Source organism: Chenopodium album, chromosome 3 (assembly GCF_948465745.1).
Source record: "Chenopodium album chromosome 3, dcCheAlbu1.1, whole genome shotgun sequence".
Lineage (NCBI taxonomy): Eukaryota > Viridiplantae > Streptophyta > Magnoliopsida > Caryophyllales > Amaranthaceae > Chenopodium > Chenopodium album.
In genome coordinates this window covers 81,167,453-81,193,229 of record NC_137836.1, presented here as the reverse complement: position 1 = coordinate 81,193,229, position 25,777 = coordinate 81,167,453, and the positions used below count along the sequence as shown (strand labels likewise).

The following is a 25,777-nucleotide window of genomic DNA, read 5'->3' as shown; positions in this document are numbered from 1 at the left end:
CAAGTAACAGAAGCTCAGAAGTCATGACAAGCAACATCCTAATATATGCATGGTATGCCTCAATATTGAAACTATGTAACTGCAAAATGTTTTTCTCTGGTTGCTATTCCTTTTAGCTGAGTAAACGAGCAGATGCATACTTAGACATGGTTAAAAATAAATAAAATATGGTCTCTAGAGCAAAAATGAATAAATGTTAGATGTAAGAAATTACGCATAAAATTTCCACACCTTTCTTCACTTCTACAACTACCTGAATTTGCCTTGCTTCTGTCTGATAGTACTCCAGTTTTCTGTAAAGTTGTGCATTCTTCTTTTGGCATTTTTAAGTTATAACATTGGATAATAGATTTTAAAACAAAAAAGGAGTGAATTCCAAATTTAAATGAAATGTAAAAAAAAAAAAAAAAAAAAAAAAAAAAAAACATGCATGCCCCCTTAACCTCCTGGTATACCAAATTTAAACACACCTGTGGCAACTGGCAAATCTTCTCAGTAGTTAAAACTTCATATAAACCCTACATCAGCATTTCAAAACATTCTCATGCGAAATGTAAAAAGTAGAACAGATATGCATAAAACATGTTTATTGAATAGGAAACACTCAGATCAAATATCACACCAGAAGGGGGTATAAATAATTAAAAATGTTATTCTCAATTATTAGGAAGTCCAGACCAAAGACAATTTGCATACAAATTTTGTTTTTGACAATTTGCATACAAATTAAAGGCATGTAGGATGGAAACTATTCAAACAGAAGCGCTCTTAAGATAGATTCAAAACTGTGCTGATCACTGATGAACATATGTCCACCATCAGGAACTTCATGATACTTAATCCACGGAAGCTTTTTCGAGATATAGCGATTCATTTGAAAAGGAATTATTTTGTCCTCATAGCCTTGCCAGATGTGAGCTGAACCTTCATAGCCAGGGAAAGGATTTTTTAAATCCAGGATATCAAATTCCCATGTCCCAAAACCGACCATAATATCTCGATGAAGAGATTCAAAATCACCTTGTTGACGGCTTTTATCCTGAGGTTTACAAGTTGAAACATTAGATTGTTCTTCATTTGGAAAAATTGTTCTATTGCCTGTGTTCTCATATAAATAAAAGCACAAATAATGTACCAAAATCAAGTAATAGCCAGACACACATTGTGACCCCCCCAACAAAAAAAAAAAAAAAAAAAAAAAGAAAAAGAAGAATTGATACAGTAATAAAGGAAAAAAAAAACATATTATCTAAGCTACCTGGGGAGCTTGTGGCATGTTCTTCATAATTTCCAAATCTTGTCGACTGAAAACAGATGGATCACCAGACAAGAGGCTTAATGAAGGAAACCATTTTTGAGTCATCCACCAGTAGAACAACCAAGGAGCATAGCGTGCCACTCCAAAGGTACATTGATCTTGCAGACGAAGCCCCCTCAAACATTCCCTGGAACAAGGAAAACCAGGCCACCAGTAGTTGACAAATGGAACAACCAAGGAGATCCCCGCCAATCTGTTGATATGGTTAAAAATTACAGTGCTATCCATAAAAGCATAAAAAGCAGGGTTTTTCAGAGGGGAATCATTTACATATTAAAGTACTCCTCTGTCATAGAGCTAAGTTGACATTGAGGTCACAGTTTATGGAGAACATCGCTAATTGGATGGGTGTGTGTGGGACCCAACTTTAGGTAAAACATAAAGTAAGAAAAGGACATGTTAACTTAGCTCTATGACAGCTTAGAATGATGTATGGGAGGTTTAAATATGATGGTGGAGGCGTATGCACGGTGCTCATTGTGCAATACATTGAACATCAAGACTAACTTCAATGAACATAAACTCCAGTGAACATATGAGCTATAACTAAGATGATGATGTTATGTTCATTGGAGTTTATGTTCAGTAGCGTATATGTTCATTGGAGTTAGTTTTCATGTTCTTTGAAGTTAGGCTTAGCTTGATGCATTGTGTATATGCCTCCAATCAATCAAACAATCAATCAATCATTGTGTATATGCCTCCAACATCCAATTATTGTAGGACGTAGTAAAATGTGTGTTTCTTGCCTGTGTGGGATGTATTTCATACAGCTGTATGCAGGGTAAGCTCCCATGGAGATTCCAATGACATAAAACTTGGATCCTAGCTGCAATGCATCAGCAAGTTCTTGTATATCATATGCTTCACTTTTCACAGAGCGACTTGGATAGGGATCACTTTCTCCATAGCCAGCTCTATCAAAAAACAGAAAGTATAGTTTTAGCTCCTCCGCAAGTTCCTGGAAACCAATAGATTGTGCAAGAAAGGCATCAATGTCAAAGAAAAATTAAAACTAGGCAATGTTTGGAGCACAGGTCTTCCTATACTTTCACAGGAACCATCTTTCACTACAAAATTAAGACTGAAGTTATCACTCGTCTAAAATGTTGGACATGGTGATTTAACAATTCTCCTCATAAAAGCAGACAACTCACTCCTACCAATTAGGATATAAATGTTTATTTAATTTAGGCATATTTGAGCTAAAAAAAAAGTGCTTCTATGCATTTTATGAAAAACAGAACACATTAAAAGCAAAGAAAATACTTCGTATATTTTTTCTTTTTATCCCTGTCCTCTAAAGGGAGGGCGATGAAATACTTCGTATAGTGTTGATTCATACTTGAGAGATGGGTAGACTTTGATCCTTGGAGCTAGCAAAGCCATGAATAACTATGATCTTGTGCTTAGCCTCATCTTTGTTGACTCCTGCCTCTCTATATGACAAATGCCTGCCATCACTGAGTTTGATCCTTGGTGAAGTCACGGGAGGACCACCAGGTGAACCGCATACTTTTGGAGGGGGAGGTTGTATCGCCTTGTAAACAAAACCCAGAATAACAGTAACAACGGATACAGCTATCTGTACGAACATCTGAAGAAAAAGGAAAAAAAATTCATCTCGTTTATAGGATAAAAGAAAAGAAAATCTGGACACAGAACCAGATACTTCTATCAATATCAGATACATCATATTTCATTCAATTGAAGGCACCTTAACCTGCTCTGAGAATTTCAGTAAAGAGATCAGTATTAAAAAACACTAGAAAAATTAAAACTTACTGTGAATTTTCCATGATGTTGATGATTTTTCTTGAGTAAAGGGGTATGATTTATAATTCAGATCATCTTAAATCAGTTCATGTTAAAACAATACTTAACATTAAGACAGTAAGGCCAAATATTCTTATAATCTCATTTTTCTGAATGTTATCATCACTTTTTAGAGTTTCAAAATTAGCTTATAAGAAACCAATGAATCATTTTTTTTTTTTTCAAATTTCCACTGGCAGTTATAATGTATACGGCCAAAATACTGAAAATCAGATATCAAATTGTTCTTACATACCCCTTCCTGTATTGCTAAAGTATATGCCCATGATCCTTTACCTAAATATAGATACACAATCTAAAACGTAACAGATGCACCAATAAAAGTGATTAAAAAAAAAAAACTCCATAACTCTCACAAAAAGCAGAGGTTTGGATACATTATTAAACTATATTTCCACCTTAACAACATATCGAGGAGAATATAATGATAACATATCAGCCAATTTATAACATATCGCAATGATAAGCCAAATTTAATAACATATTACAGTGATAAATTGATAAGCCAGATTTATAACATATGGAGTAGAAGTTTAGATATTATTATTATTATTTTTTTTTACAGGATGTTTAGATACTTAATTAACACTTTATCTACCTGGATATTTAGTAAACAGCATGTTCAATTTCAATTTTCAAGGTGAATGTCTAAGATTGGGTTAATCTTCACTGAAAACTTGTAAATCTAAAAACAAAATTAATCCGCTCACAACCATTTTCAACCACTAGAAAAACATGGTCATGGATAAGCAAGTTACTTTAATCTTCTTTCTTTTCTTGAATCTTATCATTCCCATTATGTAGATCACTCAAGTTTCTAGATGACTGCTAAAAAAACCAATTTTCACACTAATTTCTCCCTTCCTAAAAAAACAAACATACAAAATAAAGATGACAAATAAATTCAACACCCCATTCAATTCAAGAAAAAACCAAAAACCCAAAAGATAAAAGCAGATTACCTTAAAGTAAGATTTGATAGAGAAATGAGCAAACAAAAGTTTACTTTTATGTTGAAGAAGAAGAAGAACAAGAACAAGAAGAAGAAACTCCAGAAAATGAACCAACAGTAGTAGATCGGCTGTCAGTAGAAAATGACCCTGAATCCCAGATACTTTGCTGAGACCACACTAGTACACTACATATGTTTACTGAATTTCTAGTAAAAAGAGCATTAGTTTATGATTAATTTATTACATAACATTTATATACGTGCCCAATAATGCCATATGATAAGCCATTTTATAAATATTATCAAAGCAATTGTTTAATTAATCTTTTTTATTTTTTATTTTTTTTAAGAGACAACTGACAAGTGAGAAAGTGACTATTTTAGTGAAGACTAACGTGTCTGAAATTTCTGTTGACAGGGCACAGAATTCTTCAAGAACAGAAAAATAGAAAGATCAAGTAGAAACCGACTGCAATTCATTTTTTGATAAAAATGTTACACTGCCTTCTTAAGAAGGGATCAACATAGAATTTCATTATTTATAGAGGAAGTAGTATATGTTATTCTTCATTTCAAACTTTGAGGCTAGGAGCATCATTTTCAACCAACCTTTCTATTTCATATAGTACTATGGTTGCTTTAAAATATATTTGTAATAAAATTTGGTCAATTGACTGATAACTGTTCTAAAAATTAGTTCAATTTACTCTAATATCATAATATGTGAAGGTTTATGAATTTTAAAGCGTTCAACTTAATTCTATTGATAAGATATAAACTAACTTTTTCTAATTTGATTAAATCTGACATAAAAAATAATAGGTGAATTTAAAAGAGCTACACGCAACGTTTTGATTTCAAGAATAAAGATAAAACGTATAATAATAGTAATAACATTGATAATGACACTCGGTCAACCATGACAACACCACCAATGACAACCACAAAAACCCCCAAAAAAGGAAACTTTTGAGTAAGTTTGCATAGAGATTGTAGATAATCTAATACTCTAAATCTATCATTGAAGCCATAGAAAGCCTTTCCAATTTCCACATAAATGAATAGAATGGCCTCTGAGCAAGAATACTACAATACTTGCTAAATCAACTAATGTAATCAACTATTTCGAACTAAATACAATTCCGTATTGATAAGGTCAGTTAATGTAGTTAGTTCATCAAATCCGCTCATACATTTAACTTTCAATTAAATGCAGGACATGGACAAATGATAATATCCATGAACCACAAACTAAGATTTCGGTTACTAAGCCTACTTCATTGTGATCACTCATACTTCTTAGACTATGACTACTAATAGTATCTTAACAAATCAACATCAGATAACCAAGAGACTCACCAGAAATCGTTACAAGATCAGGAAGCATTCCGGCCTTGCTTTGTCTCCCTCACGAATCTGACGATTGCAGACCTGAGATGAACTGGAATACCCTTTGTCTTCATGTCACGTATAAGAAAGTCCAAAAGCAACATTAGGCTTAAAGCCTCTATATTCAGCTTGTGAATCATATCTTTTAGACTTCTTCTTAGAGAGCCATATTGTTGGTCTAAGCAGTAAGCACCCATTGCTTCCCTACAAGGAATTCGCGAACCAAACTACAGGTCTACAACCATGCTGACAGTAGGCATATCTCAAGGGCTTCTTCCTCTAAGTACCATGCACGATTAAAGTCAATTATGCAACCATAATGTTCAATTTAGGAATGATGTCATACTTTTCTTGCATTATTTTTTAAATAACATTGCCCTATAAGCCACAGCTACGACAACAATCTTTTCCACAGGTAATGCAACAATAGCTTCTTGTCCGAGGCCATGACTTGTAAGACCAGACGGCTAGATATCATAGAATTCTGATCACCCATATTCATTCTAAAAGAAATTCTGACAACTTTAGCATTCTCTAATCTGTATTGAAATAATTCATTCTAGTTGCAAGCCTTTCTCTACGAAACCCAACCGGTTTCGATTTAAAAACATAATCAGGTGCAGAAATGCAGTAGCATCATGTTGATCATTAGAACTAAGTACCTTCCTAAATAAACCCAAGTCTTTCTTAGCACAAGATTGGCTACTTATGAACATATATACACAAATCTTTATACACTTCATATCAAATAACACTAGAGAAACTGAGAAACCTCACTTTTCATATTTCCAATAAGCATCAATCAAATTACAGGACACTGGACAACTAGTCTTTTTCGGGCAATTTATCGAAAATCACACGTACCAAACTGATCTATTCCACCTTTAAGAAACCTAAGATCATCGAATTTCAACTAATTAGTAGCATCTCTGTCAGGCAATTCATCAAACACCTGCAGTGCACACCCAATTCTTCCCATGTTTAGAACACATTTGACACATAATGATCAAACTCAAAATGGGTTTTCAGATATGCCCAAAAATTGTTGTCCTTCAATTGATATTCTGCTGCATTTTAGTTAAGTGAAAAATGAAATATTAGAACCAACGATGGTTATATTATGAGAAGAGAAACCCTTTAATACATACGAAGTACGAAGTATAATTGATGAAGAAACTTTTTTTTTTTTTAAAGAATAGTTGTGAAGATAAGATTTGGTGAAAATACAAAATACTACATACAAGTTTTGTCTTCCTAATTCCTATAGTTAAATGACTGACTTTTGCCCTCCACGTACACGTAAGGAAAAACCGCTAAGCCTTTGTTTTGTTGCACATTTGTAATGAGAAAAATAAGAATTTATAGGAAGTGAATTTATGAGTTGTTTGGTTAAACACCTGTAAAACCATAATTTAAGTTCTGTTCTTAAATAAGTTTAGTTCAGTTTAGCTCTAATAAGTTCAGTTCAGCTCTTAATTTTCTTCTCTTATAAAATATTTAATTCAGTTCACTTCACTTCAGTTCAGCTCAGTTCAGGCCCTTATTTTTTTCTAATTCGATACGAACTTATTTTTTCTGTTACGTTTGAAACTTATAAAATATTCATTTCAGCTCTATTCAGTTTAGTTCAATTCAATTCAGTTCAACTCAGTAAATGTGAACATGCCCGATTAATTTCTAGCTATTTTATGTATGCACTTGTTTCATGTAAGTATTCTAAGTAATGTAACAATTTACTTCTATCATTTCTCAAGTCAAAAGGGCTAGCTGTTCCCACATTTTATTGTTAGCAAATCGATTGCTAATTTTGTTTTGTCAACACAAAATTTGATTCTATTAATGAACCTATAATTTTGAGACAAGTATTTGCATTTCTATAATTTTATTAATCTTCGAAGTCAATGATAAGAACAAAAGGAAACATTAAGAATCAAGTTAAAGAGCATTGATAAAATTAAACATATTTATTTTCATTTTATCACCAACATCATTAAGTGTTTAGATTCTCAAATGCAAACTAAACGTTCTATAGAAACTTCACATAATAAGCCAAAATTTACGTATGCTTTGGGGTGGGATAGGATTATGGATTATGCATAATTGTCACTTCAAACTAACTTTTGTGGAGTATATATAGGTGAGAATATTGGAAGTGTCTAGTTAATCCTTATCATGCATGGCATCTATATATTTTAAGTCGTTCTTTTTTGTTAATATAAGTTTGTTTACTAAATTGATAATGTTAAATAATGGCTAGCTTGCATTCATAAAAGGTTTGTATAAATGTGTACACACTATATTATATCGTTTGCGCACATAGACCAGTTAAAGAGTGTGAGAGAAAAAGAGAGAACCAATAACTTTGAGTTACTTTGTAGTCCACCATTACTATGCTTAAGGTTTACTTTTTGCGTTGTAAGTTCATTGGTTGCCTTTCAATTATAGATTTAGTCATTTTCAAGTTATAACTATATATATATATATATATATATATATATATATATATATATATATATATATATATATATATATATAGACTTGGTGGAGAAATTTAAAGCTTAAGGATCGAAAAAATGAAGCCAACTTTTAAATTACAATGAACCTAATCTTAAAAGTAACGAATGAACTTATCTTTCTCAATCGTTATGCTATGCATGATTATTGTAAGGTGAGAAGTATATTCAAATATAAAAGCATTCAATTCAGCATATACAAATATACAATCACAAAAAATTAAATAAGAAAAAACAAAGAAATATACTCCTATCATGCATATTTTATTATATCATATATAGCATTTGGCATCGGCATCTACATTTTAAAAAAAAATGTATCTTATATTAATCGAATTTGGTAGTAAGTCTTGTATATTTCTTGATAACACGAGTGATATGTTATACTCTGTAAATAATTTCATACTTAGAATAAACTTAATAGGATAATTTATTGGTTAAAGTCCCTACCTTGCCAGTTCAACTAGAGGTCTTAGGACCAAATCTCACTCGTGACACATTAAGGTCTATTCTGATTTACTGAATTGAGTTGAACTGAACTGAATTTTATGAGAAAAGGAAATTAGGAACTGAACTGATTGGAGCTAATCAGCCGAATTGAACTGTTTATGAGAGAAGGAAATTAGAAACTGAATTGAACTGAATTGAATTGATTGGAGCTGAACTGAACTAAAATTAAGCTGAAGAGAACAAGCCCTAAAATCCCCCCTTTTTTTTTCCCTAACTTGTTAAGACCAAGGATCTCTTTAAAATAAAAAAGGGGATAATTTACTATAAGAGTATGTTCTTTTCACCTTATTCACTTATTTCAGATTTGATAAGGTTTGATAAATTCAGTTAAATTTAAATAAGTTTAGATAAATTTAGTTTGAGTTAAATAGGTTCTGAGAAGAGTTATTCAAATTCTGATTACAACTAAATAACTAATACAAGTTTTAACATGGTCTAATAAGTTCAGATAAATGAAAATCAGGTAAATAGTCCATAGAATCCACCCTAAAATCTATTAAAACAAATTCAAATAAGTCAATTATAACCTAGCCTTTCGCTTTATATTATAGGTTGAATAAGTTTCACAAGAATTACAGAAAATAAAGGAACATACAAGAATAAATTATTAGTTTGAAATGCATAAAAATAGTTTCTTAAGAAGCTTTAGCATAAATTCACTAATCACTTTAACCCAAATTTTGGGATAAATTAAACGGCTATTTCACCAAATGCCACTGAGTACTTTGAAAATTCACCAAATGCCATCCAACTTTTCAAAATTCACCAAATGCCATTCACAAACAGTATAATGACATGACGTGCCATTAATGAGGTTTGGACGTTAACAGTCCGTTATTGCAAAACTTATTTCATGAAATGCCACTGAAGAGTTTTTATATTTCACCAAATGCCATTACTTTATCAGGTTTAACACAAAACCCCTCTGATTTAATGAGTTGCAACGACTAGTTATTTTTGTAACATATTTTAATTTTTTGGGGGGAAAACTAGCCGTTGCAACCCTTTTTTTGTATAAATTTGTCCCTAAGAACACACAAAGGCAGTCCTTTGTTATCTAATCATGAGTTTGCTATCAAACACATCTTCCTCAATAAATGAGTGTGCATATGTTAGAGTTTTAAACAAATTTTGCAAGTGTGGTAAGAAATACGCAATTAGAAGCTCGGAGTCAACATGTAATCCACAAAGGTTGTATTATAAGTGTGACTCATGTAATAGCTTCAAATGGTGTAAAGCTCAAATGCACGAAGCAGGTCAAAGTAGGGGAAGCTCATTTGTAAGGGATGACTCAGCACAAAGCAACTTGTATGAAGAAGTGAAACAATTGAAGAAGAAAATCAAGCAACAACAAAAAGATTTGAATTGTATAATGAAATTAGGGGCACTGATGTGTGTTGTAATTGTGATTGTAACGTTGAAATGAAATGGATTAATGTAATTTGCAATGAAATTTAATAAAGAGGGAAATTTAATTATGTCCATACTATAAAATAGCTTCCTGTTTATACAAAAAAAGCTTCCTGTTCAAAACATAGCTAACTGTTTGCATAAGTTTACCAAAAATATAACATGGACATGTCAAAATAAACAACACACCACACACTACAGTCATTATGTTCAAAAAATTACATTGAATGTTCAGGCTGTGGGTGCATTAAGAAGGGAAGTTGTTGTCCATTCATGCTGCTGCTTTCTTTGATTTCTTCTTGGGATGAGAGGTGACCTTTGATGTGGTTGCTTCAGCTGTTGAGGTTTTTTTCCTAGATGCACAAGTCAACATGTTGTGCCCCAATTCACCACATAAGCTGCACTTAACTGTAGAGTACCTCTTCCCTTTTCTAGCTTCATTTGGCCCTCTTTTTCTTTGCTTTTTTGGTCTTCCTGCAGATCTTTTTACCATTGGTGGTAATATCTCAGGAAGGTTGACTGATGGCCAATGACTTGGGTCAGGCATTGGGTGCATATGCTCTGCATAAGTAAGCTTGTATGCCTTCCCTTTGAAGCAAGGAGCTACAAAGTCTATAGGTTGTAGCCTCTGGTGATATATAACCCTTAGCACATGTTTTCAAGGGATCCCTGAATGCTGCCACTTCCCACATCCACAAGTGCCTCTGCTTAGCTTTATGGGAAAATGCACATGTTGGTCTCTAACCTCAAATTCATCACCACCACAAGGGGTTGCATAGCATAGCCTAGACTCATCTGATCTTGCTTGCAGAATCTTTGTGGCATACTCAGTTAGGTCCATATCCCCCATTCCCATAGCTTTGTCAAACCTTGAGCCAATCCTCTTCATTGCCCATTGCCTTATTGCTGCAATACAACATTGACACAGCACTGTCAATACAAAGAATTCATTTGTGTTAAAGCTAATATTTCTGTGCTGTGTGGTTACCTTCAAGTAATCTCAGAACAGGGAGATCTCTGTAGGGTTGTGTGCATGAGTTGAATGATTCTACAAAATTTGTAGTGTTATGATCACAACACAATGTAGGATCAAACTTATGCCTAGACCAAACCTCAGTGCAGCTCTCTAGGTATTCAACAGCCTTAGGATTGTACTCATGTATTTTCTTCATTGCTTTGTTGAATACATACTCATTATATGCATCTGCTGCAATCCAGAAAAGCTTATGGAATGCTGAACCACTGAATCCTTTGGCCTTGCAGTTTGTGTACAAGTGCTGGCAACACACTCTTCTTGTTGCTCTGGGGAATGTTTCATGGATTGCTGTGTCAACACCCTGCATGCAAAGCTATCAGTTAATACCTAAGACAATATATCATCATTTAAAAAAAAAAAAACTTCTGAAAGGTGGCTTACCTTCATCCTATCAGAGATGAAAGTCCAATCATCTCTACTGCAGCCTTCCTTGTCAAATAGGATTTTCAAGTTCCTTAGGAAATAACCCCAACTGTCAATGCTTTCAGTCTCAACCACTCCATAAGCTATGAGAAAAATCTCATTGTTCCCATCAATCCCAAGTGCAGTCAGCAAGATTCCCTTGAAATGCCCACTTAAGTGAGCTCCATCAATGCCAATTATGGGTCTGCAGCCCCTCAAGAATCCCCTACATTGGGCAGCAAATGAAAAAAAACAAGCCTTGAATCTTGGTGGCTGATTTGCAGTTGATTCACCCCAACTGACCAGAGCATAGCTCCCTGGGTTAGTCTCTTTTACCATTTCAGCATACTTAGGCAGTAGTGAGTATGCCTCTCCAAACCCCCCATAAATCCTCTCCTTACACATTGCCTTCACCTTGTAAAAGAGCCTCTTTTTAACTTCAATCCTGTACCTTTCCATACAAAGTCTTTGTAAAGACTCAACTGGGATGTCAGGATTTGCTTGAATGTCTGACTGTAGATGTCTACACAGCCACTCAGAAGTTACAACTGGGTTAAGCTCCAGCCTTCCACAACTTCTATGCTCCCCTGTTAAAGTTTTGATTGCCCAGCTCACCTTGTCTGTCATGGTGGAAGCATGGATTCTCCAGTTGCAACCATCTACTGCACACCTTGCTATATATCTTGTTTTGTCACTCTTCTCAACATAAACACCAAATCCTTCTTGTATGCAGTAGTCTTTGAAAACTTCCATAAATGACTCTATGTCCCCAAATATCAACCATGGCTCTAATTTGATTGCTCCAAACTCCTGATGTGCCCAAATCTTTCCATTCTTGTAGGTCTTATCCATGGTTGAACTACCATCTAGATAATCCTCAAATTGCTTATCCTGAATGTCATCATATAGACAATCTATCTCTGTCTCATCCTCTATGAAATCACCAATATCTGATTCAGAGTCATCTTCACTATCTGATTGCATATAATCATCATCTTCACTATCACTACTAGACTCAGCTGACCTCTGCTCACTCAACTCATCAGGTACTGTGTTTGTACCCTTATTTCTTTCTGATCTCCTCACAGTAACAGATTGCCCCTCAAAATTAACCTTTTTTGCTGCACTCTTCTTGGACCTAAATCCCTCAGGTCTTGATCTGCCTCCCTTTTTAGGTTTGGAACATTGAGCTGCTGTTGATTCTGGTTGTTGAGTTGAGGTGTTTGGTGGTACTGTTGCAGTTTGTGGTTCAGGTGAAACTGGTGGTGGACTTACATGAGGTTCAGGTGAAACTGGAGGTTGAGGTGGTTGTTGTGGTGGTGGGGTTGTTTCTGGTTGATTTGAAGCTGGGTGTTGAGGTGGTGGTGTTGTTTGTGGTTGGATAGAGGATTGACTGGTTGTTTTTTTAGGGGTTGTTTTCCTTGCCCTTTTTTTGGGGGTTGTTTTCCTTGCCCTTTTTTTTGGTGTTGTTTTGGGCTAGTTCAGAGGTGAAGCTGGGTGGGAGTGTTTAGGTGGAGTTGAGGGTTGAGTACTTTCTTCAGCCACAGGCTGAGATGGCCCAGGGAATACTTCATCATGCAACTGGAGTGTCAAACACTCTTATATACTCAAAATCACCATCATCAAGATTAGACACAGGAACCTCAACTGCAACCTTAAAGGCTTCCTGTTCCTTCAACTCTCTCTCAGCCTGGGCCTTCTCCTGTTCCAATCTAGCCTTCTCAGCCATGGCCTTTACCCTTTTATCCCAATTAGCCAGAGCATCCTTAAACACCTGCCCAAGACTTTCTTTTTCCTCTAACAAAATTACTACTGTTTCCTTACCTTGAAACCAATCCCACATTCTCAACATGTCCCTATCCCCACACAACTCCAATTTCCTCTTAGTCCTAGGTGGCATTACATACAAACTAAAGTATTTAGGAAGGATCACATTTTTCTTAACAGAGTCCTCAAACATGAACTCATACAAGTCCATTAGACTAGTTCTGTCAGTATCATCAACCAGGACATCAAACCCCTGATCTCTGTAATGGACATCAAGCCACACTCTACTCATCCTATCAACAACAAATTACAGACATATTACTTCACTAAACAACAACACACAAGATTCATATGAACACACCACACTGCATAACAGACCCAATCATTACCAACAATGCCACTACAAAAATCGCAAAAAATGTAACTCAAATGCTTCACATTCAAAAACCATAACAATACCAAATCAATACACAATAACTAACATTTTTAACTTGAAATTTAAGATTATTTCACACAGTCAAGTCAAGTCATCACATTTAACAAGAACATTGCAAAAAACCCTAACCCTAACTCAATTCTCGCAAAAAATGTCAGATTCAAAACACGAAAGCAAGATCGAAAGTGAAAATATTACCTTGTTTGCTATCTCCAACACCCCAAAGTCGAATTCAAGTGCTTTAAGCTTCAACTTCCTCCCCTACTTGTCAGCGCTGTTCTGGTTCGCCCAACTTCAACAGAAATAAAAAAAAAGCTTCAATTTTTGGGAATGTCTGGTACAGGTGTTGAAGAAAGCTTCTTGATTGATTATGGATTTAGGATTTGAATAAGGGTGAACGCTCGAAGAACAGAGAAGAAGAATGAGATGACTTTTGGGTTTTTTTTTTTTTTTTTTTTTTTTTTTTTTTTTTTTTTTTTTTATCTAACTTGAACAAGTCAGAGAGTCAATGAGGTTCAACACGCCATTAAGTCCAACAAAGGGCATACTCGTCATTTCACAATAACGGACTGTTAACGTCCAAACCTCATTAATGGCACGTCATGTCATTATACTGTTTGTGAGTGGCATTTGGTGAATTTTGAAAAGTTGGATGGCATTTGGTGAATTTCCAAAGTGCTCAGTGGCATTTGGTGAAATAGCCGTACTACTAATTATCTGAAATACATCATATAGGCCAACCAGGACCATTTTAGCCTTTTAGTCATTAAGCAATATGCCAATATGTATCTTCATCCGTATTTATATACTTTATTTGTTCTTTAAATATTAAGTTTTCTGATTTATTCTTTAGATTAAAGATCATTCCATCTGCATAAAATACAATCTTTAATGTATTATTTTAATCATTAATATATATTTGCCGATACGTATTAGTAAAAAATATGAAAAATTGATACAGTATTATAAAAACACAAATTGAAATAAAAAAATAAAAAAAGAAAAGGAAAAGCTACATGTGACATGATAGGCAATTGCGAGAACTTGTTATATATATACACCCGGGTTTACCGTACATGAAGAGAAAAACTAACCTTAGTTGTAGGGTGCACCCGGGTGTATATAACAAATTCTAGGCAATTGCTTGTGCACAACATTATTTCAATTCAAAAAAAAAAAAAAAAAAAAAAATTGCAAGAATTTTCAAAAAGGTACGGTGAGAGTATTAGTTAACAGAATATAAAATAAGAATTTTCCCAGTTAGGTAAATATTTGGATCATAATATAGTTTAATTCAAGTGATGGAATTAGCATATATACTAAAGAAAACAAGCAAAAATTCATAAACAAATTAATTGAATCAGAATCATACGTGTGGCAACTAAGCTATATTAATGTAAGATTAATTAAAAACGTCAAATTGTTAGATTTGTGACATTAGTAGAGGTAGGCAGAATGCTTCGATCTTCTATATATAGTAATCCACTCTTCTTAATGTTCTCATTTACTAGTTTAAGTAGGAAAAAAAGTGAAAGATTGAAGTATATGAATGACGACTCACCACTAAGTGATTAATTCCATTTAGTTACATATTCTTCTTTTATATAATTATATAGGTATTTAATTGATTAATGGTGGAATTACTTTATACTCCAAATTTATACTCCGTATTTATCAAGGTGGTGTGTGTATGCTTGTCTAATGATTGCTTAGCTTGATTGTATTGGTTGAATAATTAAGCAGATTCTATTGATAAACACTTCATAATTATTGCTATTTTTGTTTCAAGTTTAGCCTCTTCTGCTAAAGATCTTAGGGCCTTTAGTAGCTTCCGAATGTGAAGCAACTTCTAATCAAATTCTTCCTGTCTAGAGACATATACTACTTTCATTCCTAAATATTCGCAATACCTTTTACATCAAATTGGCCATGTATGGTAATTAGCTCGAGACAAGGGCTTCATGCTCTAAGCATGATTTTGGTCTAGGAAAAAAAAAAAAAAAAAAAAAAAAAAAAATACCCACCAAGCATTCATAGTTTAGTTCATGAAAATCCTAAACTATCAAATCATTCACAAATTTTATAATTCGTGGTAAAACTGTATAGGAATATATTACAAAGTATTCATAACATTAAGAGTCATCATGTTTTGTATTAGAAATATTTATTTTATAGAAGTTGCAAGTGTTTAGGAATATGTTTCCAATATATCTTGATGTTATTCTCATGTACTTGTATAATTATTCTACACTATGATCAATAATATTTGTATGATTGTACTATATCAGTAATGTCACCAGATACTGTTCTTGTACTATATCAGCAATGTCCTTACTCTTTAAAGGTTTATTCCAGATTTTTGGCACCCTTGCCAAACAAGGATTATCTTATTTTGCTTTTATAGCAAAAATTAAGAGGATGTTAGAGATTCATTGCTAGTTAACAGGGAAGAGAAACATAATTTAGGCCTTAAGAAGTGGTTTATTTCTAAGTAGCTCTTCAAAGTGTTATTTGAAATAATTAGATCTCAAAGAAAATATATAGTCATATTGTTATCAGTGTTAAGTTGAAAGCATTCAAATCCAATCTCAATTAGAAGCTAAATGGACCATTCAATTGGAAGCTTAATTGCATCAATCAGAAGATGCTGGTTTGGTACTACATACCACTTCTCAATCCGTCTTATTTAAAGAGAAAATATTAAGGTAGCTAGTAAAGAGTAAGTTTTATATAGTTAGTCCCATGTCCCATATGAAATACAAAAGACACTAGCTAGCTAGGTCTATGCGTTAAATTTATATTCACTTAAACTTATTATATATGAATTGACTTTAAATATTGTCGAAGTATTTACTTGAAATACTTATATTTTTGTACATCATCTTATATCCATTTTTTTTTTCAAAAAAAAAAAAAAAAGCCAAATGTAACCAAGCCAATTGACTAACCTACTACCTAAATTTCACTATGAATGAATATGAGTGGTTAACAAAATACTTGCACAAATAATTACCAATAAAGACCCTAGAGAAAGATGCTGGAACTATGGAAGATACCAATATACCATAAGACACCAAGATTTTGAAACAATAATAATAAGGTACACTTTAAATTGCCAATTTTTCAAACCTATGTACACTAAAATCCTTGGCCCCACCACCTCCTCTTTTACAATTTTTTTTTCTTCTATTTATTCTTTTTTATTGTGTAAATTGATTAATTATAGCTTCCCCTTACCAGTATATATATAATGAGATCATCTCCCCACCAATACCATCAAGACACCCCTTCAAGAGACCTTACATATAATTGTCTCTTCCAAAATTAAACCCCATAATAATATTTCTTCTCTCTTTTTTTTTCTCTAGAAAACGGCAAAGATGGATCCTCTCATCATTGGAAGAGTAGTTGGGGATGTCATAGACAATTTCAACCCAAGTGTGAGAATGTGTGTCACTTACAATAATAAGCAAGTTTACAATGGTCATGAATTCTTCCCTTCTTCTGTCACCCTTAAGCCTAGGGTTCAAGTTCTTGATGGTGACTTGAAATCATTTTTTACCTTGGTACATTTATAATTTCTATCTATACTTTTTACTTCAATTCGATTTCTCCCGCCCCTTCAGTTTATAAAAGAAGATAACCTTAAGAAAAACGAAAAAAAAACTCTTAAAAGCTTCTTCATATAACTTAATGATGATAAAAGAGTTATGTACCACGCGAGTACATATAAGTCTAATATCAAATACTGTAATAAATATAAATATGAAGTATATCATACTTCATAAGAATTAGTATAAGTGACAGTAATATTTTAAAAGTTTTTTCTTTGTTTCTAATATTTACTATAGTAAAGTTTTTACATTTGATCTTATTGCATGATAGCATCTACACACATACATATTTCCACTCCAACTGGGGCTTATGTTCTCTTTTCTCTTATATGTGATAGATTATGACAGATCCAGATGTTCCAGGACCCAGTGATCCTTACCTTAAAGAGCACCTTCACTGGTATACTCTTAACTTAAAATCCAAACCAAAGTTTAATACATTTATATGTTTATATTCATGTAAATGTAATTTTTATTGTTATCTTTTATCAAGTAGAAACTAATAGCTTACTCAAATTTATGTGCCTGTGTTACAGGATAGTCACAGATATTCCAGGCACAACAGATGCTACTTTTGGTAAGCAAGCTCTCAACTTATATCATAATTAAGGGGACTTTGACCACTACTTTAAGATTAATTAAACAAACAAGTAAACTAATAATTTCATGGTATATACTTACTCCATTATATGATATGTGATAGGGAAAGAGATGGTGACCTATGAGTTGCCGAGGCCGAACATAGGCATCCACAGGTTTGCGTTCATCTTGTTCAGGCAGAACCGTAGGGGTACTGTCGTCCCACCGTGCAGTCGAGATCGATTCTGCACCAAAAAATTTGCTGAAGACAACCAACTTGGCCTTCCTGTTGCTGCTGTCTACTTCAACTGCCAAAGGGAAACCGCTGCTCGAAGGCGCTAGCTGAATATTCATCTTTGGACACCAAGCCAATGATATTATCTCGTATTCTAATGTACCAATTATGCAATAATTTGGTTTAAAATAAGATTTCTCTTTACTTGGTTAGGGGGAGGAGTGTAATGTTTATGATATGATATATGAGTGACCTAACTAGCTAGAAGAAGGAAGTGGTTTATGTTAGTTATTAGCTTCTGGTTGCATATTAGTTTATGTAGCTTTAATTTGTTTTATGCATGTCCTTGATATCTATGTGTACTAATTTCATATCGTATGATATTTCCATATTAATACGAAGTATATACTGAGCAGTACTTGAGCTGTCTTGGATCAAAATTATAAAATTAGATCTATTCATCATTAAACCTATCCATCAAATGCATCCCATTGGTCTCAAGATTATAAAATTGACATGTTTTTCACTTTTTATGACAACAAAAAAAAAAAAAAAGAATTTTAGATGATGACAACAAAATGCTAAGACAACTTAAATCTTTGAAATCCTTGACTATTCTTAGAAAAATAAAAGACATATACATTTCTTTGCAAATAACGAAGCTTATTTAACCTACTTTAATTCTAAAATTATAGACATAACACCGCTCTCTAAAAAACTTAACCATCAAATTAGTTGATTTCATGTACACTTATTCTTGATATATCCTATACCGTATATTACATAAAAAAAAAAACCTCCCTACAAATCACTTACCTAGGAGAAAAGATCAAAACACACATTTTAATTTATGCTTAAGCACAATGTGACTAATAACTAAAGCGATATGAGACCATATTTGACCTTCTATTTTTGGTTTTTATAAGGAAATCTTTTTACCCATAACAATCACTGTTACAATGTTACAATCTTTTTCTATTCTCTAACAATCTTAATTCCCTCAAAGCTAATGTATAATAGGACCCACACTCTTACCTCAGTAAGGCTACGTCAGGTGGACAATACACTAGCTTAGACCCCTCATTTGATTACTTCCTTAATCCTTGCACTTTTCTCTATATTTTGCTGCCCTATTATATTTTCTTTCATTTCACTTTATTTACCCCTTTTCATTAATACCGGATTATACTAAGCTACCATTAACTAGGACAAGAAGTATGGCCTTCATTATCTAAGAGGGTCTCAGGGTTTAGGTAGGTCTAAAAGCATGCAATGGTACCTTCATTCCAACTATTAGAGAACTTTTTTAATTATTCCAATCTACCAGCAACATAGTAAAAGTAAGCAAAAGTAAAAAAAATTTCTTTTCAACTTAATGATTTCTCTCTAACAAAATATGTTTAAATAAGACAAATTCAAGCAATATCAGTTTATAAGTTCAAAAATGCTATGTTGAAATGTTACTCCGGATATGTGTTCTATTCCATGAATATTGCACATACACTAGTTCAGAAATGAAAGCCAAATTAAATAGTAAGCACTGCATAACACAATTATATATAAGAGAAACTGAAATAACTCAAATATCCTTACACTAAAAGCAAAGGAAAACGAGCAATAAGCTAATAACATGACCCCTATACTATCATGTAAACTTCACCCAATAGTTAGTACTTCGTATTTATTATACATGATGTGTTGACATGGAAAAAAGAATTAATAAAGTAATTTAGAAGTAAATTCTAATACTAGAAAGCATATTTTTAACAAAATAGATTCACTTTAAACTTCATTCTCTTTTCAAATTGTAGAATGTTACATATTTTTAATACGAGACAGCATATTTATTGCCCCCCAAAAAATTTCCTAGCTCTATTAATGACATGAGTGATAAATCTCATGTAATAGCACTGAATCATTCAAAAAAAAAAAAGTTTCTACTCATAGATGCATGGTTCCAGAATTTTCAAGATCCTTCATTCTTAACCAAGCCTATTTGAAATAAAAGCAACAAATTGACAGAACCCACATACATACCTGATAGGACAAATGATGAGCCAAGTACATACAGGAGAAGTAGTACTACTAAAGCAGAGTATTGACACAAATGGGGATCATCTTATAGTGGAAAAGATGAATGTGCTCCAGAACTATAGCACCACACTGAGGCTGCACTGCTGCAATCAAGCATGAACCGATGATGTTCTCAAGAAATTCACAAAAGCAACATATTTGTACATAGTTCAGAATTAAATGAAATCTTTTTTACATTTGTCTATTATACAAGTACTATTTATTGTTATATTTTTTGTTTTACTCCCTTTTCATTTTAAGTTCTACTCATTTTTACTTTATCTTAATTTTTCTCTTTTTTTCTTGCACATATAGCTTTTTACCAGAGTAGCAAATATTCCCTTCGTTCTTTTTTTATCTATTCACTTTTCATTTTAGGCTTTTTTTTTTAATCTACTCTTTTTTTATCTATTCTTTTTTAATCCACTCACTTTTTTTTTTTCTCTCTATTTTGGTAAATTGTTTTTACTTTCTTACCCTTTCGACCTCACATTTATTTCACCCTTACATGCTTATATTCACATTTTCCATAAAAAGGTAATAATATAAAGGGATTACTAAGTTCTTATTAAACTATTAAGTCTCTTTTCGTGTTGTAAAGTTTTTCATTTAGGTTTAATCCTTACCTCTCTAACCCTTCCCCCCCCCCCCCCCCAAAAAAAAAAAGGTTTATTTGCATCTTTTGACGAACAAATGAGCTAAAGATAGCTTTGGGTGGTTGGGTGTTCCTAGACTAGGGTGAAATAATGTTTTTTTTTCCTTCTTTTAATTCATGTACAAGGTATGTGAATTACAAAATATTGGTGTAAATTGATAGGGGTATATTTGGAATAATAACTTTTGACATTGGGTCAAATCTCAGGGCATGTTCTGTTCAGCTTAATTTTAATTCAGTTTAGTACCTAATTTCCTTCTCTCATAAACAATTCAGTTCTGCTCAGTTCAATTCAACTCCAATCAGTTCATTTCAGTTCAGCTCCAATCAGTAAATCAGAATAGGCCCTCAAATAATAAAGTTTGATTCACTCCCTTGGATCTCTAATATTGCCCTAATTTCTTAAATAGCTTGTCTCTTTAAGTATCCCCTATATCATCAATGGTCATGGGTGGCCTCAACTCACTCACATGCGCTACGTATATATTCTCTTCACCAAGGGACATAGTCTTAAAAGAAGATGTGTCTAACTGTCTACATGTATTTTACTTTAAGAAAATACAGTAAACAATTTAAGTGTTTGGGTCTTGAATTTTTTTTGGTCTAGCATAGGTTATTATCTTTATAATTTTATCTAATTAGAAACCTTAGTCCATTAATTTTCTCACTAATCTAAAACACCCAACAAAATCTGACAAAAATAATCATAATTTAAAAAATAAGACAATCTTAAAGAAACGGATAAAGACTCTTTTATTATTTTGATGAATATAACACTACTTAATCAGTAGTCCCCCTTATTCATTGGAGGAGAGCAATCAATACCAAAGATCATAGTATGACCTTTCAAAACTTCAAGGGCTAAGTTTTTATGTGAAGTTCACATGTCCATTCATAATCCAAAAAATAAAAATTAGCATAAAGGTAACATAATAAACGAAAGAAGATTATGACAAAGGCAAAAAGGGACAATACAGAGTGAAGGAAACCTGGAGGGAAAAAAAAAGTAATAGAAGGTACAATTACAAGTTGAAAGCAGCTCAAGTATCCCCCAGAGATTTAGTGGGGAATAGTACCTGGAAATCACTAACCATACATTCAAAAAATTTACTCCCAAATAATTGGCATTTCTAAAGAGGCATCCCCATAATTTGATAAGGACAATATTGAATTTGTTATCCAAAACAAGCCAATTAGAGTTCCCTAAATCCTGATTGTTGCACAATTCCAAGGCAACATTTAAATAATCACACCCCAAAACAACATTAACAACAACAACATTCGTCCAAAAGTGTTTTTTTTTTTAAAACTGATTTGCAAGCCAAAAAGGCAAACCACTCTAAATGATATACGTTGGGCTTGTTTAACATCATTTTTAATTTTTTATTTTCAGTAAATTATTACGTATTTATTAACTACGGGCTTGTTTGGTACCTAATCCTTCCCTATTCCCAAGGTTACAATTATTTTGACAAAATCATTCGTTTATCTTTACTAATCACCTCCTTAAAATACATGTTTAAAGGTTGTGTTGCAAGTAGAAGAAAATAGAGGAAATATATTAATAAACACGTAATAATTTACTTGTATTTTACATAACCAGGAATAAATATTACATTTTCACCGATTCCAATCCCCAACCCTCAAATTTCTTGATCTAGGGCCAAATACTTGAAAAGTTGACAATCCCACCTCCAAGTACCCTCATTTATTAAGATTTAAAGCTTACGCTTCTACGATCTAGAGTAACACACTCATAAACTGAGCCAAACCTTACTCAGTAATTTCATCAATAGATTAGTTAAAATTGTCTTGGTCACCAATAATACATATTCATTCCAAAGACAATCATGAATGTCAAGCCTGATTGGTTGTCAATCAACAACACCAAGGGGCACATAAAATGTTGAGAATTAGACCTAATCGCTAAAAATTAAATAAAAATAACATAATGTTAAGTATTATAACTTACAAATGTTATGAACTTATGTAGGGGGTGACATGAATGAACTTATGTAGGAGGTGACATTAGAATCTTTCACGTTCGGTATTAAAATCACTTATGTTATGAACTTATGTAGGAGGTGACATGAGAATCTTTCACGTTCGGTATTAAAATCACTTATGTAGGAGGTGACATGAGAATCTTTCACGTTCAGTATTAAAATCACTTATGTTATGAATTTTTTTTTTTTCTTTTTTTTAAACGGACTTATGTTATGAACTACGAGTACATGTTTAGTACAATATGTATAAACTTCAAAATCACTTGTATACAGGTGTACATAAACAATATTTGATGTGCATAAATCAGTTTTCAAGAAGTAACCAAACGTATAATCTGTCAATCATACACGTTCTACATTCCACATATTTGCTCACTTATGCATTCACAATCATCCATCCAAATAAATTTGAAAATTCTAAAAAAAAAAAAAAAAAAAAAAAAAGAATTCTAACACGTGGAGGTAATGGACCACCAACCCCTCTTATCTGTGAGAGAGAGAGAGAGAGAGAGAGAACTTGAGAATGAGATTGTTCAAGAAACTGACCGATGGGCACTGAGTTTAAACACAGGATATTTGACCGAAGGTTTATAACCGATGGTTTATAAATTATAATCACCTTTTTAACACACATTTTTCCAGGGACAAAACAGTACATGTAACAGGGGGAAGAATTTCTGACTACTGTACTGTACCATAGTACGAGTACATTTTTGACTAAATACTATGCTATACTTGTGTCTTCTGGATAAGAAAATCTTGAAGATTATTGGTTACTCCAAAGTTAGAAAGTGACTGTTGGTTATAAAAGACAGACAAATAGGAAAAAAAAAAAAGTAGAATTAAGAGCATCATGTTCTCAAATGGAAGGAGGATTACACCCAGTCCCCCACATATGGAAAAGTCGACATTTTAGAAGCCTTTGCAACTGTACAACTTGTGTTATACTGATACTCCGTATACAAAAATGCACACTACGGAGTATTTGCTAAATGACTCCGTATTCAGTAACATATTAACATATATGCCTACTATTTGCTGAATGACTCTTACTATATTTTTTTTTTATGTTACCTAATTCTGTTTTATTCTATTTTTCACAAATAAATTAAAAAAAATTATTAAAAATAATACAAACTTTGAGCAGTCCGTTGTAAACAAGTCAAACTTTTGATTATTTCTAAATAATACAAACTTTAGGGGGTTTCTGCTTAAAACAAGTTATACCAGTTATTGACTTAATTAACAGGTTATATGAGACATGTGTTAAAATTTTATTGGTTTCGCAATTTAATGTGCTTTTTTATTTATTTTTAAAAAATTATATTAATTATTATTATTATTATTATATTTTATTTTATTTTAAAATCTCATTCCCCACCCAACCCAACCACCGCTCCACCCTTCCCTGCCCTCCGACGCCGACCCCCCTCCCCATGCAGGAGTCGCCCCCCTTCCCTCTTTCGCCCAGTCACCAAGTACAGGGCTGGTGCCGGTGGGGGAGACAGTGGGTGAGGGAGGAGTGGCTGGTGGTGGCCGAAGAGACGGCAGGCTAGTGGTGAGGAGGAGTGGGTTTAAATGTTAATTTGTTGGTAATTAAATTGTTAAATGAATTTGTCAAAAAAAAGTGTACCAGTCATTTAAGTTGTAGATAAAATGTCTACTTTAAAGGATAATCCCCTAAATCATATAACTAATATATAAAGCTAAACTTTTGGTCAGGTCACGAGATTGCGACACTAAGCGTTAACGTTGGATAGATCTAAATACCAATATTAACATATAGATTTGGATAGAATTTTAGAATAAAATTGTTATTTTAGAATTTTATTATCGATAAAATACCAATATTTCAAATGTACAAATTGAATTATAATTTTTTTCAAAAAAATTATTAGATTATAATTCTAATAAATTATCATATAAATTTATTTTTATATCATAATTTTTGGAGCGAAGAAAATAGTTCAAAGCGTAAAACATCTATTTATAATATATACTAATTGGTTAAAATTATGTACTTTACAATATAATATAATCGAAATCTATTTCAAAAAAATAAATAAATAAATAAATAAACGCAATCTGTCGATTAGGGTTGGGTCATAAGTCATCTTAGATTGGGCCACTTTAAGTTACGAGCCAAGCAATGTTCAACCCTTGCCCAAAGTTATGGGTTCGGGTCAATCCAACGTGCTTTAAACATTTTATTTATTTAGTTTTTTTTTTGCTATTTTTTAATGTATTAAATTAAACATTTTCACCAACATTATTATTAGTCATTACATGCCTACTAGATAGAAAACCGTCATAAAAGCACATCAATTCCTAACTAATTTTATATCAATTATATATTTTAAATATTAACATATAGATTATAAATTTATTATAAAATTCAATAAATAACTCGGGCATCGCACAGGGCACAAAACTAGTCTTGTATTATTTAGAATTAATCAAAAGTTTAACTTGTTTTGGACACAACGCTTAGAGTTTGTATTATTTTTGACAATTTTTCTATAAATTTATCATTTAACCTCTTGTCTTGCTATATTATCTTTTTTTTTTTTTTTTTTTTTTTTTTTTTTTCTCTCTCTCACATATATCCCTTTTTCACATTCTCTTCCTTAATAAACAAGTTTGATCACCTCTCCTTGAAACAACAGCCCGTAAATTACAATTATTGAATACATCAAATAACGGAAGGTTGCTATTGTCAAAAAAAAAAAAAAAAAATAATAATAATAACGGAAGGAATAGTTGAAGCAGCTAAAACACCCTTTTTCCGAGACTTTCAAATACAAACACAATTTACTAGTCAAAGGTGATACTGTAATCTTCCGTGAGCTAAAACTAGAACCAAAGTCGCAGACTTGAAAAAAACAGACAAAAAAGATCAATTTGCCACAATTGAATTTTCCAAACCTGACAAGAAAATCTCCAAAGCACAAAAGTTGCATGTCTTCTTTCAACCTTTTTACAAGGGAAGCATCATATTAATTGGCTGACCTCTACCTAGTTCAACACTTTACAGCAAGTGGTAACT

The 25,777-nt window shown here is 32.8% G+C and overlaps 3 protein-coding genes across 10 annotated transcripts; 1 reads left to right on the top strand and 2 right to left on the bottom strand.

The window, feature by feature from the left end:
• Positions 1-572: 572 nt before the first annotated feature.
• Positions 573-20,261, bottom strand: LOC145624459 (uncharacterized). 8 transcript variants are annotated; one of them, XM_081677492.1, is made up of 8 exons: positions 20,035-20,260; positions 17,865-18,116; positions 13,768-13,861; positions 5,466-5,774; positions 2,664-2,915; positions 2,068-2,279; positions 1,259-1,511; positions 573-1,039 (listed from the first exon to the last, which is right to left on the bottom strand). In XM_081677492.1, the coding sequence occupies exons 5-8, from the start codon at positions 2,913-2,915 to the stop codon at positions 749-751; spliced, it is 1,008 nt and encodes a 335-aa protein (XP_081533618.1). In that variant the 5' UTR covers positions 5,466-5,774; positions 13,768-13,861; positions 17,865-18,116; positions 20,035-20,260; the 3' UTR covers positions 573-748. The 8 variants fall into 8 exon arrangements, with proteins under 8 accessions (XP_081533618.1, XP_081533622.1, XP_081533621.1 ...); XM_081677496.1 differs by lacking the exon at positions 5,466-5,774; XM_081677495.1 differs by lacking the exon at positions 17,865-18,116.
• On the bottom strand, positions 10,891-14,124 carry LOC145621482 (uncharacterized). Its single transcript, XM_081676218.1, has 5 exons — positions 14,058-14,124; positions 13,495-13,498; positions 12,974-13,426; positions 11,346-12,759; positions 10,891-11,265 (listed from the first exon to the last, which is right to left on the bottom strand). Exons 1-5 carry the CDS (start codon positions 14,122-14,124, stop codon positions 10,891-10,893), a joined length of 2,313 nt encoding a protein of 770 aa, XP_081532344.1.
• Positions 16,607-18,418, top strand: LOC145624461 (CEN-like protein 2). The gene is made up of 4 exons (XM_081677499.1): positions 16,607-17,135; positions 17,522-17,583; positions 17,720-17,760; positions 17,887-18,418. Exons 1-4 carry the CDS (start codon positions 16,950-16,952, stop codon positions 18,102-18,104), a joined length of 507 nt encoding a protein of 168 aa, XP_081533625.1. The 5' UTR covers positions 16,607-16,949; the 3' UTR covers positions 18,105-18,418.
• Positions 20,262-25,777: the final 5,516 nt, after the last annotated feature.

What these genes read in the sequence shown, in the direction of transcription:
- LOC145624459 (XM_081677491.1), bottom strand. Translation starts at nt 20,064, where the DNA reads ATGTACTTGGCTCATCATTTGTCCTATCAG. An exon ending in AAAGTCTACCCATCTCTCAA is followed by an intron (nt 2,280 to 2,663) that starts GTATGAATCAAC and finishes ATTGGTTTCCAG; the next exon opens with GAACTTGCGGAGGAGCTAAA. An exon ending in ACATGCCACAAGCTCCCCAG is followed by an intron (nt 1,040 to 1,258) that starts GTAGCTTAGATA and finishes TGTAAACCTCAG; the next exon opens with GATAAAAGCCGTCAACAAGG.
- LOC145621482 (XM_081676218.1), bottom strand. Translation starts at nt 14,124, where the DNA reads ATGACGAGTATGCCCTTTGTTGGACTTAATGGCGTGTTGAACCTCATT. An exon ending in CTTGATGATGGTGATTTTGA is followed by an intron (nt 12,760 to 12,973) that starts GTATATAAGAGT and finishes AAAAACAACCAG; the next exon opens with TCAATCCTCTATCCAACCAC. An exon ending in TCATCTCTGATAGGATGAAG is followed by an intron (nt 11,266 to 11,345) that starts GTAAGCCACCTT and finishes CTTTGCATGCAG; the next exon opens with GGTGTTGACACAGCAATCCA.
- LOC145624461 (XM_081677499.1), top strand. Translation starts at nt 16,950, where the DNA reads ATGGATCCTCTCATCATTGGAAGAGTAGTTGGGGATGTCATAGACAAT. An exon ending in TGAAATCATTTTTTACCTTG is followed by an intron (nt 17,136 to 17,521) that starts GTACATTTATAA and finishes TATATGTGATAG; the next exon opens with ATTATGACAGATCCAGATGT. An exon ending in CTTAAAGAGCACCTTCACTG is followed by an intron (nt 17,584 to 17,719) that starts GTATACTCTTAA and finishes CCTGTGTTACAG; the next exon opens with GATAGTCACAGATATTCCAG.